The 15,439-nt window shown below is 37.7% G+C and overlaps 1 protein-coding gene across 2 annotated transcripts in view; it reads right to left on the bottom strand.

Moving 5' to 3' along the window:
* The window catches only part of ABCB7 (ATP binding cassette subfamily B member 7), a 184,940-nt gene extending 177,750 nt beyond the window's left edge, over positions 1-7,190 (bottom strand). For both annotated transcript variants that reach the window (XM_047097817.1, XM_047097818.1), the window contains exon 1: positions 7,008-7,190. In XM_047097817.1, the coding sequence (XP_046953773.1) occupies positions 7,008-7,175 (168 nt within the window). In that variant the 5' untranslated portion in view covers positions 7,176-7,190. The remainder of the gene's footprint in view (positions 1-7,007) is intronic.
* Between the last annotated feature and the right edge of the window lie 8,249 nt (positions 7,191-15,439).

Genomic DNA, 15,439 nt, shown 5'->3' with positions numbered 1-15,439 from the left:
AGCTCAGATCATGATCTCACAGCTCATGAGTTCAAGCCCCACGTTGGGCTCTGTGCTGACAGCTCAGAGCCTGGAGCCTGCTTCAGATTCTGTGTCTCCCTTTCTCTCTGCCCCTAACCCACTCACATTCTGTCTCTGTCTCTCTCAAAAATAAATAAACATTAAAAAAATTTTTAAAAAGGAAATAAAGGAAGATGTGATGATGATATAATGTTACATGAAGAATATCAACAAACAGGAATTATTTATTTATTTATTATTATTTTTTTTTTAAATTTTTTTTTTCAACGTTTATTTATTTTTGGGACAGAGAGAGACAGAGCATGAACGGGGGAGGGGCAGAGAGAGAGGGAGACACAGAATCGGAAACAGGCTCCAGGCTCCGAGCCATCAGCCCAGAGCCTGACGCGGGGCTCGAACTCACAGACCGCGAGATCGTGACCTGGCTGAAGTCGGACGCTTAACCGACTGCGCCACCCAGGAGCCCCAAACAGGAATTATTTAAAAAGAACTAAATGGAAATTCTAGAGTTAAAAAAATACAATAACTAAAATGAAAACTTTACTAGAGGGGATTGACAGCAGATGTAAATTGGCAGCAGAATTAGTGAACTTGAAGACAGAATAGAGACTATGCAATATGAAGAACAGAGATAAAAGAGAGTGAAGAAAAATGAACAGAGTCTCGGAGAAATGTAGAACATTAATAATCACACCAACATATGCATAATGAGTGTACCAGAAAGAAAGAAAAAAAGAAATAAAGAAGAATGATAAAGGGGAAGAAAAACTATTTGATGAAATAATGGCTGTAACCTTCCAAAGCTTATTAAAAAGAACTTATTAAAATATAATTTATCATCCAGGAAATACAACAAACTCCAAGGAGGAAACATGCAAAGAGAGCCACACATACTTTATAGTAAAAACATTAAAAGCCAAAACAAAGGGAACTTCTTAAAAGTAGCAAGAGAAAAAAAAAAAAAAAAACTCCTCACTAACAAGGGGACCCAATAAGATTAACAACTGATTTCTTAGCAAAAACAATGCATTGGCTGGAAGGCAGTAGGATAACATTCAAAGCACTCAAAGAAAAAAAACCTGTCAAGCAAGAATACTATATACTTAAAACTTACTTTTCAAAAATGAAGGCAAAATAAAGACATTCCCAGATAAATAAAAACTAGGAAAATTTGTTACTAACAGAACTACCCTACAAGAAATACTAAAGGAAGTTCTTTAGGCTGAAAACAAATGACCTCAGACTGCAATTGAAACACACACACACACAGCACCAGAATGTATAAATGCACACTTTTTAACCTTCTTCTTTGAACTGATTTTAAAAAGAAACTATATAAAAAACTTGTGCGCTCTCTCTCAAAAATAAATATTTTTAAATAAATAAAAAATTAAAAGCAACTGTATAAAATAATATGGATAAAAATTAATTGTTGAGCTTATGACCTGTACCGATGCAATATATTTGCCAATAACACCACGAAGGAGATGGATGGGAGCACAGCTATACTGGCATAAGGAAATGATTCCAGATGCTAAATCAAACACAAGAGAAGATATGAAGAGAAACATAAATGATAAATACAAAGGCTAGTATAACAGGGGCGCCTGGGTGGGTCAGTCGGTTAAGCGTACAACTTGGGCTCAGGTCATGATCTCGCAGTCCATGAGTTTGAGCCTCGTGTCAGGTTCTGTGCTAATAGCTCAGAGCCTAGACCTTGCTTCGGATTCTGTCTCTCAGTCTCTCTGACCCTCCCCTGCTCGTGCTCATACTCTCTTTCTCTCTTTCTCTCTTCTCTCAAAAATAAATAAATGTTAAAAAATAAAAACAAAAACAAAAACAAAGGCTAGTCTAACAAAATAAATATTTACTTGCCTTCCTGTCTTCTCTCAGCTTCTTTAAAAGTCATAAATTATATAAAACAATAATTATGACAATATATTGTTAGGATTGCAACATTTACAGATATATATTAAAATAAAACAACAAAGTGGGGAAAGGAAACTATAACTATACAAGAGTTGTTTCTATATATCACTAGAATTACATTATAAAATTCCTAGAAGAAAACATGGTAATTCTTCATGAACTCAAATTTGGCAATGGATTCTTAGGTATAACACAAAAAGTATGACAAAAGAAAAAAATAGATAAATTTGACTTTATGAAAATGAAAAGCTTTTGTGCTTCAAAGGACATTATCAAGAAAGTAAAAAGATAGCCCACAGAATGGGAGAAAATATTTGCAAATCATATATCTGATAAAGGACCTGAATGTAGAATATATAAAGAATTCTCATATCTCAATGATAAAAAGACCAATAACCCAATTAAAAAATGGGCAAAAGACCTGAATACACATTCCTCAAAAAAAGATATGCAAATGGCTAATAAGCACATGGATGGATGCTCAGGGTCTTTTGTCATTAGGGAAATACAAATCAAAACCACAATGAGATAACACTTCACACCTACTAGGATAGCTAGACTAAAAAAGTAAGATAACAAGAACTATTGGCATTGTCGAGGATGTGGAGAGACTGGAACCCTCCAGTACTTCTGAGGGTGATGTAAAATGGTGTAGTCCCTTGAAAACCAGTCTAACAGTTCCTAAAAGAATTAAACATAGAGTTATCATATGATCCAGCAATTCTACTCCTAGCTATCCACTCAAGAGAAATGAAAATTTGTACATGGATGCTTATAGCAGCATTACTCATAACAGCCAAAAGATAGGGGAAAAAAAACCTATGCCCACCAACCAATGAATGCATAAAGGCAATATTGCATAACCACACTGAATATTATTTGGCTATAAAAACAAATGAAGTACTGGGGCGCCTGGGTAGCTCAGTCAGTTAAGCGTCTGACTTTGGCTCAGGTCATGATCTCACGTCGCGGTTCATGAATTCGAGGCCCACATCCAGCTCTGTGCTGACAGCTCAGAGCCTGGAGCCTGCTTCAGATTCTGTGTCTCCTCTCTCTGCCCCTTCCCTGCTCATGCTCTCTCTCTTTCTCTCTCTCTCTCTAAGAATAAATATTAAAAAAAAAACCAAATGAGGTACTTAATATATGCCATGACACAGATGCGCCTTAAAAACACAATACTACTAAGTGAAAGAAGCCAGTCTTAAAAGACCACATATTATTATATGATTCCATTTATGTGAAATGTCCAAAATGGACAATCTATAGAAACTGAACATAGTAGTGGTTTCTTAGGGCTGGTGAGGGAGGGAAATGTGGGCGGGGGGGGGAGGGTGATAGGCAAAAGGGTAGCAAGTTTGTTTTTAAGGTAATAAAGATGTAAAATTGGCTATGGTGACAGTGATACGTATCATTACATATACTAAAATCCATTGAATTTCAGGGCACCTGTGTGGCTCAGTTGTTTGAGCATCCTACTCTTGATCCATGCTGATCTTGGAGCCTGCTTAAGATTCTCTCTCTCTCCCTTTACCCCTCTCCCCTACTCGTGCTCTAAAATTAAAAAAATTAAGTTAATCATTGTTAATTACAAGTGTGCTGATTGATTTTACAAAAATAAAAAAATAAATAAAAACCACTGAATTGCACACTTTAAATAGGTGAATTATATGGTATGTGAATAAATCTCAAAAAAGATTTTTTTTTTAAACAAACGAAGAAAAGTATATGATCAGGATCAGGATCAAGAATTAACTCTTTAAACTTAGATAAAAAGCATTGTGGTCTAACCACATACCACATAAGTATTGTTGAAAAAAGTTCTATCACTCATAATTCATGTCTCTTTATTTTAGGGAGAGAGAGAATGAGCACGAGTGGGGGAGAGGGGCAGAGGGAGTTCAGCACAGAGCCTGATGCTGGGCTCAATCCCACAATCCTGAGATCATGACCTAGGCCAAAATGAGTCAAATGCTCAACCAACTCAGGTACTCATCAGGCGCCCCAAAACTCACGTCTTTTTAATATTAACTAATGTAGTAGAGAGGCAACTGTATAATAAATCATTACAATTTAAATCTTATCATACTTTAAATCATTACAATTTAAATCTTACAACACGGGGCGCCTGGGTGGCGCAGTCGGTTAAGCGTCCGACTTCAGCCAGGTCACGATCTCGCGGTCCGGGAGTTCGAGCCCCGCGTCAGGCTCTGGGCTGATGGCTCGGAGCCTGGAGCCTGTTTCCGATTCTGTGTCTCCCTCTCTCTCTGCCCCTCCCCCGTTCATGCTCTGTCTCTCTCTGTCCCAAAAATAAATAAAAACGTTGAAAAAAAAATTTAAAAAAAAAAAAAATCTTACAACACTTACAATTTTAATAAAAAAAACTTTTATGTTTAAGGTGTTTCCCTCTATTAACAGTGCTCTAGTGTAAGTATCTTTACAATTCAACATTTATTGTATGTTTAATGCCTGCAAGAGTCTTATTTACCTTTATATGAATACCTGACAGAGAAGGCAATAAATGAATGGCCTTAAAGGCTGCCATTTATCTATACTAGGATTTAGTTACCTCATCTGCAAAATTAGAAGGCTGGACATGATCTTCTCTAAAGCAGCACTGTTGGACAGAACTTTCTGCAAGGATGGAAATGTTCCATATCTATGTACCTTTTTAGCCCTTGGAATGTGGCTAATGCACCAAGGAATTAAAATTTTAATTTAATTTAAATTTTAACAGCCACATGAAGCTGGTGACTACCATATTGCACAGTAAATAATCCAGTAAATAATCCTGTGTGAAAAACACATTTTACAATGCATCCCAGTAATCGCATACATGTGGCAAAGTACATATACACATAAAACAGTACATAAAACAATACTTCCCTTAATATGTATAAAGCACTGACATTTTCTTTCTTATTCTACTGAATTTCATATAAAAAAAGACTGATCCAACTTATTAACATGTTTCATAACACCGCACTAAGGTTCCTTTCAGCTCTAAAATATTATGCTATATACTAATGATTGTCCTAAAAGTATGAAAGCCTTATAACCATTCCTTCATCTCCCAGTTAAATCTACATTTTTTCAAATTATGGCAAGAGTTGCATGTCTTTAAGAAGCAGAAAACAAAAGTAACATCTTTGTTTTTTCACACTTTGGAAATGGTAACCACAGGGAATGGTAGGATGTACAGAAGACAGTGGAAGAAGAAAGTTGTGGGGACAGTGTTCATGAAAAGAGAGAAATTTATTTACATCACTTCCTCTGAAACTCCCAGTAACTTCTCCTTCCCCCCATCTCCCAGCCTGACAAAGTCCTACAAATATTATTTTAACTTCATTAGGCTTATTAGAGGACTACAGAATAAGAATGGTTCCCAAGAGGTCATGTGTTACAAACTTTCAACTATAAAGTGTTTTAAAACCTTTAATAAAATGATCTGGATTTGCTTCTAGATCTAGCCTGATCTGCTGCTTCTATCCTGAACTCTTCAGTAGCCTAAACTACATGCAGTTCTACAAAAGGTCCATGCTCTCTCTTACCTGTGGGCCTTTGCACACACTATTCCCTCTTTAGCTAATTTCTCTTAATTTTTTAAGGCCTTGGCTTAGTAGATATCAGTCATTCAAGGCATTTTCCCACCTCAAAATTAGATTAGATGCCCTTCAAGTACACTCTTTTAGTACTCTGTACCCTTCCCATCATTGCACTACTGTATTATAATTGCCTGTTTACTTACCTTTTTCCCTTACTAGATTTTAGACTCTTCAAGGACAGGGCCTGTATTTTATTCTGCTGTAACCTCTACTGCTGTAAAGGTGTTCAATAATCACTGGATGAACGAATGCATATAATTTCTCCGGCATTCCACATGCTTAGTGTCATTCCCCATTCTCCCTGCTTAAAATGTTCTCCTCAGTTCTATCACCAGCATGAGATCCTCTCTATAATCTGGTCCTTAATTATCCCTATTTCCTCTAGATGCTTACTGCCCTTATTGTTTATACTATTCATTTGATATTTAACCTACTTACATTGTTTAGTTATTCTTGTAATACATAAATACAAACTCCTTAACTAAACTGATCAATCTTGAAGGCATTAATGTATGTTTCTCTTGGTACCCTCATTATCTAGCATAGTGCTATGTACAATGTAGACATTAAACATCTGTTCATGTGGAATCAAAATTTATGAGGGTGCTTCCCAAACAAAACTGACAATGCTTCAGCGATACTGATGAACAAGTAGTGGCAATTAAACATTTTGCCAATATACAGGAAATAAAAAGATATACCAAAGTACAAATATGAATATTTTTTTGTAACTGCTAAGAGAGAATTATGGACACAAATTAAGAGACACTATAACAAAAACTACATTCATTAATTAAAGATAAGCAGCCTTATGGCTTCCAAAGCGACCTGTGTACACAGAAGAACACTATTTTCAGATCAAAAGACAATCGTGTTTACATACGAATTTAGGGCGGTCTATGTTTTGGAGAGAAAGATAGGTATGGTTTTTGGCCTATCAGGAAGCACTGTCAGCAGAGAGTTAACTGTGCCAACTCAGCCTCTTGTTTACAGGTAGTTCTGCTGTCATGTTACAATGCTCCCCAAATACTACTTTCAAGAGAGTAAAATCTGAACCATGGCCATATTAGTCCCAAATTCCATTACTAACTTTGGAAAAGTTGCCAGTTTTCCTTGCATTTAGAAAGGTAAGCAATCTGGGGATCCCGTCTACCCCATCTTTTAAACTACGAAGGGCGGGGGGAGGGAAACAAACACGTAAATCCTTTGAGAATAACTAGTGCTCCAGGTGCCCTCTGCCCGGAACCTTCCGTTCCATTCCCTTGGCGTACCACAAAGGTTTTCTTCCCCCCTTCCTCAAATTACCACCCCTAATTTCCTTCACTTACTGATGTTCCGAGTTAGCCCTGACAACCTTTCTTTTTGGCTTTCTCTCTGACCCGAGGACATGAGAGCAAACTTTTCCATAGGTCCCTTTGTCCTTCACCCTACTCTTCCACGTGAATGTCATCTCACCTGGGAAATTCGAGAAGCTCCCGAGGCGCCGAGCTGACGTGATCTCCGCTGAATACCTGCACCACGGACAGAGACTAGAGACCGAACCAGAATCGCCACGTGCCGACGCTTTTCAAAGGCAGTCGCTGCGGCTGCCCAGCGTGAAGAATGTATCACGAGCAGCGCCATCTTGAGCGAGGAAAGAGGAATCTAGAGCAGAGAATTGTGGGACGCTGGCGGACTCCACTCAGCTACCTTAATCTTCTCTCCCCTCCCCCTCATTTTCTCAGGGCCCGAGACCGGAAATAGCTTCTCTGCAAGGAGTCAGGTACTTGGGCTTAACAGCTGTATTTTCTAGGGCCTTTGAGTGTTTTACACAACCGGGAATTGTAGAATAACGTCTTTCTCTGTTTTTTTAGATTTGCCACATAAAATACAGGATGCACAATTAAACTTTAACTTGGGATAAACGAGTCGTTTTTTAGTATGTCTCAAATACTGCATTTGCTAAATCCGCCAACCCTTATCTTGTCCAGTCATTCCACTTTTCTCTTACAGCCTTCAACTCAGTGCAACGCCTCACTCCGTTTTCCCTCTGCATATTTTTCTCTTCACTCTCTAGTGCACTAACGCTTAGATTAAATTTACGGATACTAATTTCCCCAGGGTGGAGACTTCAGGAACCTTGAGATTCACTGGGTTTCGGGCTTATTCGCTTTCGCGCAATCCTTGGGGCAGTTTTCCTTTGGTCTGTTGCTCTTGGGACACACACGCACACATATTTACTCTGCTAATTTGCATCTCTTTCTAGCTTTTCCATTTGGTTTCTGCAGCATCCCTAATTACTGCAAAACAGCTAGATTGGCTAATGGATGGTAAAGTGAAAATATATGGAGGAAAAGTCCATTTTTAAAAACAGGTTTATATTCTTTTTTTTACCACTATCATCAAGCAAAATGATACCGAAATAAATATGTTACAGTTTTCCAGAAAACTGCATTTCCAAATGTCAGCGTTACCTAAAACCCTGTAGACAGTGAAGCAGTTGCAATTTTATATACATTACTGCGTTCTCAAAGTTTTTACACGAGACAGGTAAATAATTCTGAACTCCTTATATAGAGGCAGGATGGACTTTTAAGTCTGATGAAGACAAAAGAAATGCATGGCCCATGTAGTTACTTTGTTTCAAGATTCATCCTACACTCAGGTTTCCAGAGAAGAGGATGCTTGAGCAGAGTTATTTAAAGAATAAAATTTCCAACTGAAGAGGCTGAACGGAGTTCCATGTAAAAGAAATGTCATGTTTAAAAGCAAGAAGGTATAAGAAAACATTTCCATGTTCGAGATTCTAGGGAGCATATGATAGAGTAGCAGGAGAGAAGCTCGGATAAGCAGAGGCCTGATGGGGAAGGACCTCATATTTCATTCTTAGAAGTTAGCGCTTGATACTATAGCCAGTGGAGAGTTTTAATCAGGAGAGTAACATGATCAGATTTGTATTTACATTATACCATTCTGGATTAAGTGGAAAGGTCGGACTGAAGGGAGTTCAGATTGGAATCATGAAGTTAGTGCAATAGTTCAGTTATAAAATAAAGGCCTGAACATGGCAGTAGCAGTGGAAATAGATCAATTCTAGAGATATTATGAGATAGCATTGACAGGACTTACTAATTGTATGTTTCTGGCTTATTATTGTCTTGTTAACAGATTAGTAATGGTCTCTTTTATTAATGCCTATGTCATCATCAGTAAATATTTATTCAGCATAGATTCTGGGTTAGAGAGCAACACTCTACAATAGAGAAACCCTAGACTCTTCCAGCAATTTCTTTTAGGGCTGAATATTGCCACTGAATCTTTCTACCCAGGTAAAGCATTGTCCAATAATGCTCTATTTAAAAAAAAAAAAAATATATATATATATATATATATGGAATCAGGGCACCTGGGTGGCTCAGTCAGTTAAGCGTCCAACTTCGGCTCAGGTCGTGATCTCACGGTCCGTGAGTTCGAGCCCCGCGTCGGGCTCTGTGCTGAAAGTGTAATGCCCCTGATTTCGAATCCAAGAGACCACCAAGGAGCCGATACTGATGCAAACACACGAGGGTTTATTTGCAAGCTCGAGCTTGGGCCCAAGTATACCTGACACAGCAGAGCAGGGACTTGGACCCCTAGGTTAAGAGGCGTAGCAGTTTTATAGGGACCAGGGGCCAGTGAGATTGTAACACACACAGAAAGTTGCACATTCATGTCAGTCCACACGCAGGTGGCCAATTGAATTACAATTTACCCTATAGTAACTGTTTGAACTAGCCTATCACTCTGGTCAGAATTGGCGCACAAGTTTGGCAGGCAAAAGGCGGGGTTTACATTCTTTGGTGGTTAGGGGTTCCGCATTCCTAAATGAGCCGGTTTCCAGTAAGGGTGTGCTCAGCGGCTTGACTAGGGTGGGGGAGTGTCTTAAGCAACAAGTAGGTCATGTGGGGGTTATACATGAGATGGTGGGTGTAGCACAAAATGGAGTTAGTCTTGCTCTGCTTGTCCAGGGGTAGGGGATTTTTGCAAAATTCCTTGGGTCCCACAACAGCTCAGAGCCTGGAGCCTGCTTCGGATTCTGTGTCTCCCTCTCTCTCTGACCCTCCCTCATTCATGCTCTGTCTCTCTCTGTCTCAAAAATAAATAAACATTAAAAAAAAATTTTTTTAATGGGAATCTATATACCATATATTTTGTGAGAAATTAGATATTGTGGTAGGGTTCCCTCCCTAAGCAAAGAAAAAAAAAAAGACCTCAAGGCAACCTTCCTATTTGCTTACTTGACAATATCCTTCACTACCTTATAACATGAGACCACTTAATCAGACTATAGGTTTGTATGTTACCTTTTTGAGAGACAAAGAAATTAAAAAAATGTAAAAACTACACCACATGGCATTCGGGGCTCATTTCTTTGGGTATGAACCCAGCTGAGTGGTGCTGGCAGGAATAAAGTTGCTTCCTGGAAAGAAAAGCTTCAGTCTCATGACTCTCTGTGTGAGAATCCTGCTACAATGTAATGTGACAAAAGAATATTTTGAATTTTTATACTTCCAGAAACACACATTATTTTGCTGGATCTTAAAAATAGATTTTGGAGGGTATTCCTTGTTCCTAATAGATAAAGAAGACCAGGGCCTTGTGGTTTTAGAGTTAGAGTTAGAACTAGACCAGGGGTAGTCTGGCTGCTATTCCATTGCTCTGTACACTAAAGATGTTGCCTATATTCAAAGACAAGATTTAATTAAAAGTCTCTAGAGTCTGTATACAATCAAAAGATTTTAAATTAGGAAAGACCACAGAATTCTAAAACACCTGACCCTACAGATGATTTCTCAGGATTCTTGATAAGTTTCATTAGAATTGTCTAAAGGCATTATTGGCATGGAACAATAGTTGTGCAGTCTTTGAATGGAGTCAACTTATTTTTACTGAAGTACTGTTTGCTCATTGTAAGTCAACTCTTCTGATTAAGAAATGTGAATCACAAAACAGAGTGCCTGGGTGGCTCAATCGCTTAAGCGTCCGACTTTGGCTCAGGTCATAATCTCACAGTTTGTGGGTTCGAGCCCCGCGTTGGGCAATTTGCTGGCAGCTTAGAGCCTGGAGCCTGCTTCGGATTCTGTGTCTCTCTGTCTCTTTCTGCCCCTCCCCTGCTCACACTCTGTCTCTATCAAAAATAAATAAATTTAAAAGAAAAAAAAAGGGAACATTCCTCATGGGGATGTCACATCCTGGGCAACCCTTCTTTAAAAGAAAAAAAAAAAGAAAAAGAAATGTGAATCACATTGGAATACACAAGTAGTTACTCTATGATGAGCTAAAGTGGATCAAACATGAGCCAAAAGAGTCAAAGAAAATTTCCAGTGCTCCCAAAAATAGAACATGAAGCATCGTGAGAGTTGTGCACTGCTGGAGAACTGCAGCAACAGACAGACCAACTTGGCCTGCAGCAACTTGACACATAAGTGTCTGAAATAATTAGAGACATAGCACACAGTAAAAGCCACTGTATTTGGCTATTTCAAACTCAGATCAGATGATAGCACTTTACTTATGCAATAATTATATGTGTATAGTATTTTGCAATTTACAAAGTGCTTTTTAATACCTTATTTTATCCTCACATCAACATTGGAGAATAGATATTATTCATTAATATTCATATATTTATGAGGAAACAGGTTGTGGCTTGACAGGGGTCACAGAGCTAATGGGATGAAGACCAAACCTAGGTTTTATGACTCCAAATACAGTATTCTTTCCACTTAATTACACCTGGAATGTGGAAGAAACACTTAAATATTTTAAGGCCACAGTGGCCTTTTCTATTTCTATAAAATGCCAGAACCTATTCCTACCTGAGTGCCTTTGCACTTGCTTTTTTCTCTACTTAGAACATCATTCCTGAAGAATTTTAATGATTCAAATATCACTATTTAGAGAAGTTTTTCAAGACACCTTATCTAAAGAAGCTACTTCCTGTCCCTGACTCTCTCTGTCACATTGCCTTGTTTCATTTCCCTTAAAATCTTGCTACTCGAATGGTGGTCCATGGACCACCAGCATTGACATCACTTGGGGGCTTATAAGAAATGAAGAACCTTGGGGCGTCTGGGTGGCTCAGTTGGTTAGGTGTCCGACTGCGGCTCAGGTCATGATCTTGTGGTTAGTGAGTTTGAGCCCTGCATGGGGCTCTGTGCTGGCAGCTCGGAGCCTGGAGCCTCCTTCAGGTTCTGTGTCTCCTCCCTCTCTCTTCCCCTCCCATGCTCTTGCTCTGTCTCTCAATAATAAATAAAGGTTAAAAATTTTTCAAAAAAAGAAATGGAGAATCTCAAGCCCCACTCCAGACCTAATGATTCAGTATCTGCATTTTAATAAGAGTTCCCTAAGCTAGTCATATGCACATTAAAATTTGAGAAGCACTTTTAAAGCACATATAACTCTCTGAAACTAACTTATTTGTCTATTTTTAACATTAAGAAATATTTCATCATTACTAAAAATTACGAAAGAAAAGACAATGGACACCCATACACCTGCAACCCAGCTTAGTCATATCATAACATTTTATTATATTTGCTTTAGATCTTAAAAATAATAATTTAGTAAAGACTCCTGTGTTGCTCCTCTCTAATCTTAGATTCTTTGTCCATGTAGGTGTATTCCTGTTTTATTCTTTATGTTATTTTGGTGGAATTTAGAAAGAAGAGGGGATAAATAAACTTAATCCACTGCAATAATCTGGATGTCCTAAATATTTTATGAGGCTAGTATAAACACCAAACATGGACAAGGATTATATAAGAAAATTACATGTCAACATAAAGAGAAATCAAGGAATCGATCCCATTTACAATGGCACCAAGACCTATAAAATACCTAGGAATAAATCTAAGCAAAGAGGTGAAAAAATCTATACACTGAAAACTATAGAAAACTTATGAAAGAAGTTGAAGAAGACACAAAAAAATGGAAAGATTCCATGCTCCTGGATAGGAAGAACAAATATTCTTAAAATGTCAATACTACCCAAAGCAATCTACACATTCAATGTAATCCCTATCAAAGTAACACCAGCATTCTTCACAGAGCTAGAACAAATATTCCTAAAATTTTATGGAACCAGAAAAGACCCTGAATAGCCAAAGCAATCTTGAAAAAGAAAACCAAAGTAGGAGGCATCACAATCCCGGACTTCAAGCTGTATTACAAGGCTGTAATCATCCAGACAGTATGGTACTGGCACAAGAACAGACACTCAGATCAGTGGAACAGAATAGAGAACCCAGAAATGGACCCACAAATGTATAGCCAACTAATCTTTGACAAAGCAGAAAAGAATAGCCCATGGAATAAAGAAAGTCTCTTCAACAAGTGGTGCTGGGAAAACTGGACAGCGACATGCTGAAGAATGAACCTGGACCACTTTCTTACACCATACACAAAAACAAACTCAAAATGGATGAAAGACCTCAATGTAAGACAGGAAGCCATCAAAATCCTTGAGGAGAAAGGCAAAAACCTCTTTGATCTTAGCCGCAGCAACTTCTTATTCAACACGTCACTGGAGACAAGGGAAACAAAAGCAAAAATGAACTATTGGGACCTCATCAAAATAAAAAGCTTCTGCACAGTGAAGGAAACAATCAGCAAAACTAAAAGGCAACCGACAGAATTGGAGAAGATATTTGCAAATGACATATCAGATAAAGGGTTAGTATCCAAAATCTATAAAGAATTTATCAAACTCAACACCCAAAAAGCAAATAATCCAGTGAAGAAATGGGCAAAAGACATGAATAGACACGTCTCCAAAGACACCCAGATGGCCAACTGACACATGAAAAAAATGCTCAACTTCACTCATTATCAGGAAAATACAAATCAAAACCACAAAGAGATACCACCTTACACCTGTCAGAATGGCTAACATTAACAACTCAGGCAACAACAGATGTTGGCGAGGATGCGGAGAAAGAGGATCTCTTTTGCATTGTTGGTGGGAATGCAAGCTGGTGCAGCCACTCTGGAAAACAGTATGGAGGTTCCTCAAAAAACTAAAAATAGAACTACCCTACGACCCAGCAATTGCACTACCAGGTATTTACCCAAGGGATACAGGTGTTCTGTTTTCAAGGGACATGTGAACCCCAATGTTTATAGCAGCGCTATTGACAATAGCCAAAGTATGGAGACAGCCCAAGTGTCCATCAATGGATGAATGGATAAAGAAGAAGTGGTATATATATACAATAGAGTATTACTCAGCAATCAAAAAGAATGAAATATTGCCATTTGCAAGTACGTGGATGGAATTGAAGGGTATTAGGCTAAGTGAAATTAGTCAGAGAAAGACAAATATATGACTTCACTCATACATATGAGGACTTCAAGAGACAAAAGAGATGAATGTAAGGGAAGGGAAGCAAAAATAATATAAAAACAGGGAGGGGGACAAAATAGAAGAGACTCATAAATATGGAGAACAAAGTGAGGGATACTGGAGGGGTTGTGTGAGGGGGGATGGGCTAAATGGGTAAGGGGCATTAAGGAATTTCCTCCTGAAATTATTGTTGCACTACATGCTAACAAACTTGGGTGTAAATTAAAAAATAAATAAATTTAAAAAAATAAAAGACGTCACCTCTCAAAAAAAAAAGTATTTTTCCTGCTTTGCCTCTATTTTCCCCCCTATGTTCATTTCTTTTATTTTTTAATTTCCACATATGAGTGAAATCATATAGTATTTGTCTTACTCTGACTGATGGATTTTGCATAATATAATACTCTCTAGCTCCATCCACATCATTGTAAATGGCATGATTTCATTTAATGGTTGAGTAATATTCCATATGTATAATGTTTCATTATATATGTATATAATATATATATGTTGTTTATATATATGATCTATTGTTATGATACATGATATATATATGTTATATATATATGATATATATCATATATATGTATGTCATTACTTTTCATCCAATCACCAGTTGATGGACATTTGGGCTCTTTCTATAATTTGGCTATTGTTGATAACGCTGTAATAAACATCACAGGGCATAAATCCCTTCGAGTCAGAATTTTTGTGATATTTAGGTAAATACCTAGCAGTGCAATTGCTAGATCATAGGGTAGTTCTATTTTTAAATTTTTGCGGAAGGTCCATACTGTTTTCCAGACCTGCTGCACCAGTTTGCATTCCCACCAACTGTGTCCCCCTTTCTTCACATCCTCGCCAATACCTGTTGTTTCCTGTGTTGTTAATTTTAAACATTCTGACTGGCGTGAGGTGATATCTCATTGTAGTTCCCTGATGATGAGTAATGTTGAACATTTTTTCATGTGTCTGTTAGCCATCTATATGTTTTCTTTGGAAAAATGTCTATTCATATCTTCTGCCCATTTTGTAACTGGATTATTTGTTTTTGGGGTGTTGAGTTTTATGAGTTCTTTGTATATTTTGGGCACTGGCCTTTTATCAGATATGTCATTTGCAAATATCTTCTACCATTCTATAGGTTGCCTTTTACTTTTGTTGATGGTTCTCTTCGCTCTGCAGACAAGCCTTTTTTTTTTTGATGAAGTCCCAATAGTTCATTTTTGCTTTTATTTCCCTTGCCTCATGAGACTTATCTAGTAAGAACTTGCTACTGCTGATGTCAAAGAGGTTACTAACTGTGTCCTCCTCTAAGATTTTGATGGTTTTCTGTCTCACATTTAGGTCTTCCATTCATTTTGAATTTATTTTTTGTGTATGGTATAAGAAAGTGGTACAGCTTCATTCTTCTGCGTGTTACTGTCCACTTTTTCCAACACCATTAGGTGAAGAGACTGTCTTTTATCTGTTGGATATTTTTCCTGCTTTGTCAAAGATTAGTTGAAAAAGATTAGTTGTGGTT

This window comes from Lynx rufus, unplaced genomic scaffold (assembly GCF_022079265.1).
Source record: "Lynx rufus isolate CCGP_SWC_20201006 ecotype Redwood Valley unplaced genomic scaffold, mLynRuf1.p SCAF_42, whole genome shotgun sequence".
Taxonomy (NCBI): domain Eukaryota; kingdom Metazoa; phylum Chordata; class Mammalia; order Carnivora; family Felidae; genus Lynx; species Lynx rufus.
The sequence above is the reverse complement of the archived record's forward strand: the minus strand, read 5'-3'. Positions and strand labels throughout refer to the sequence as shown.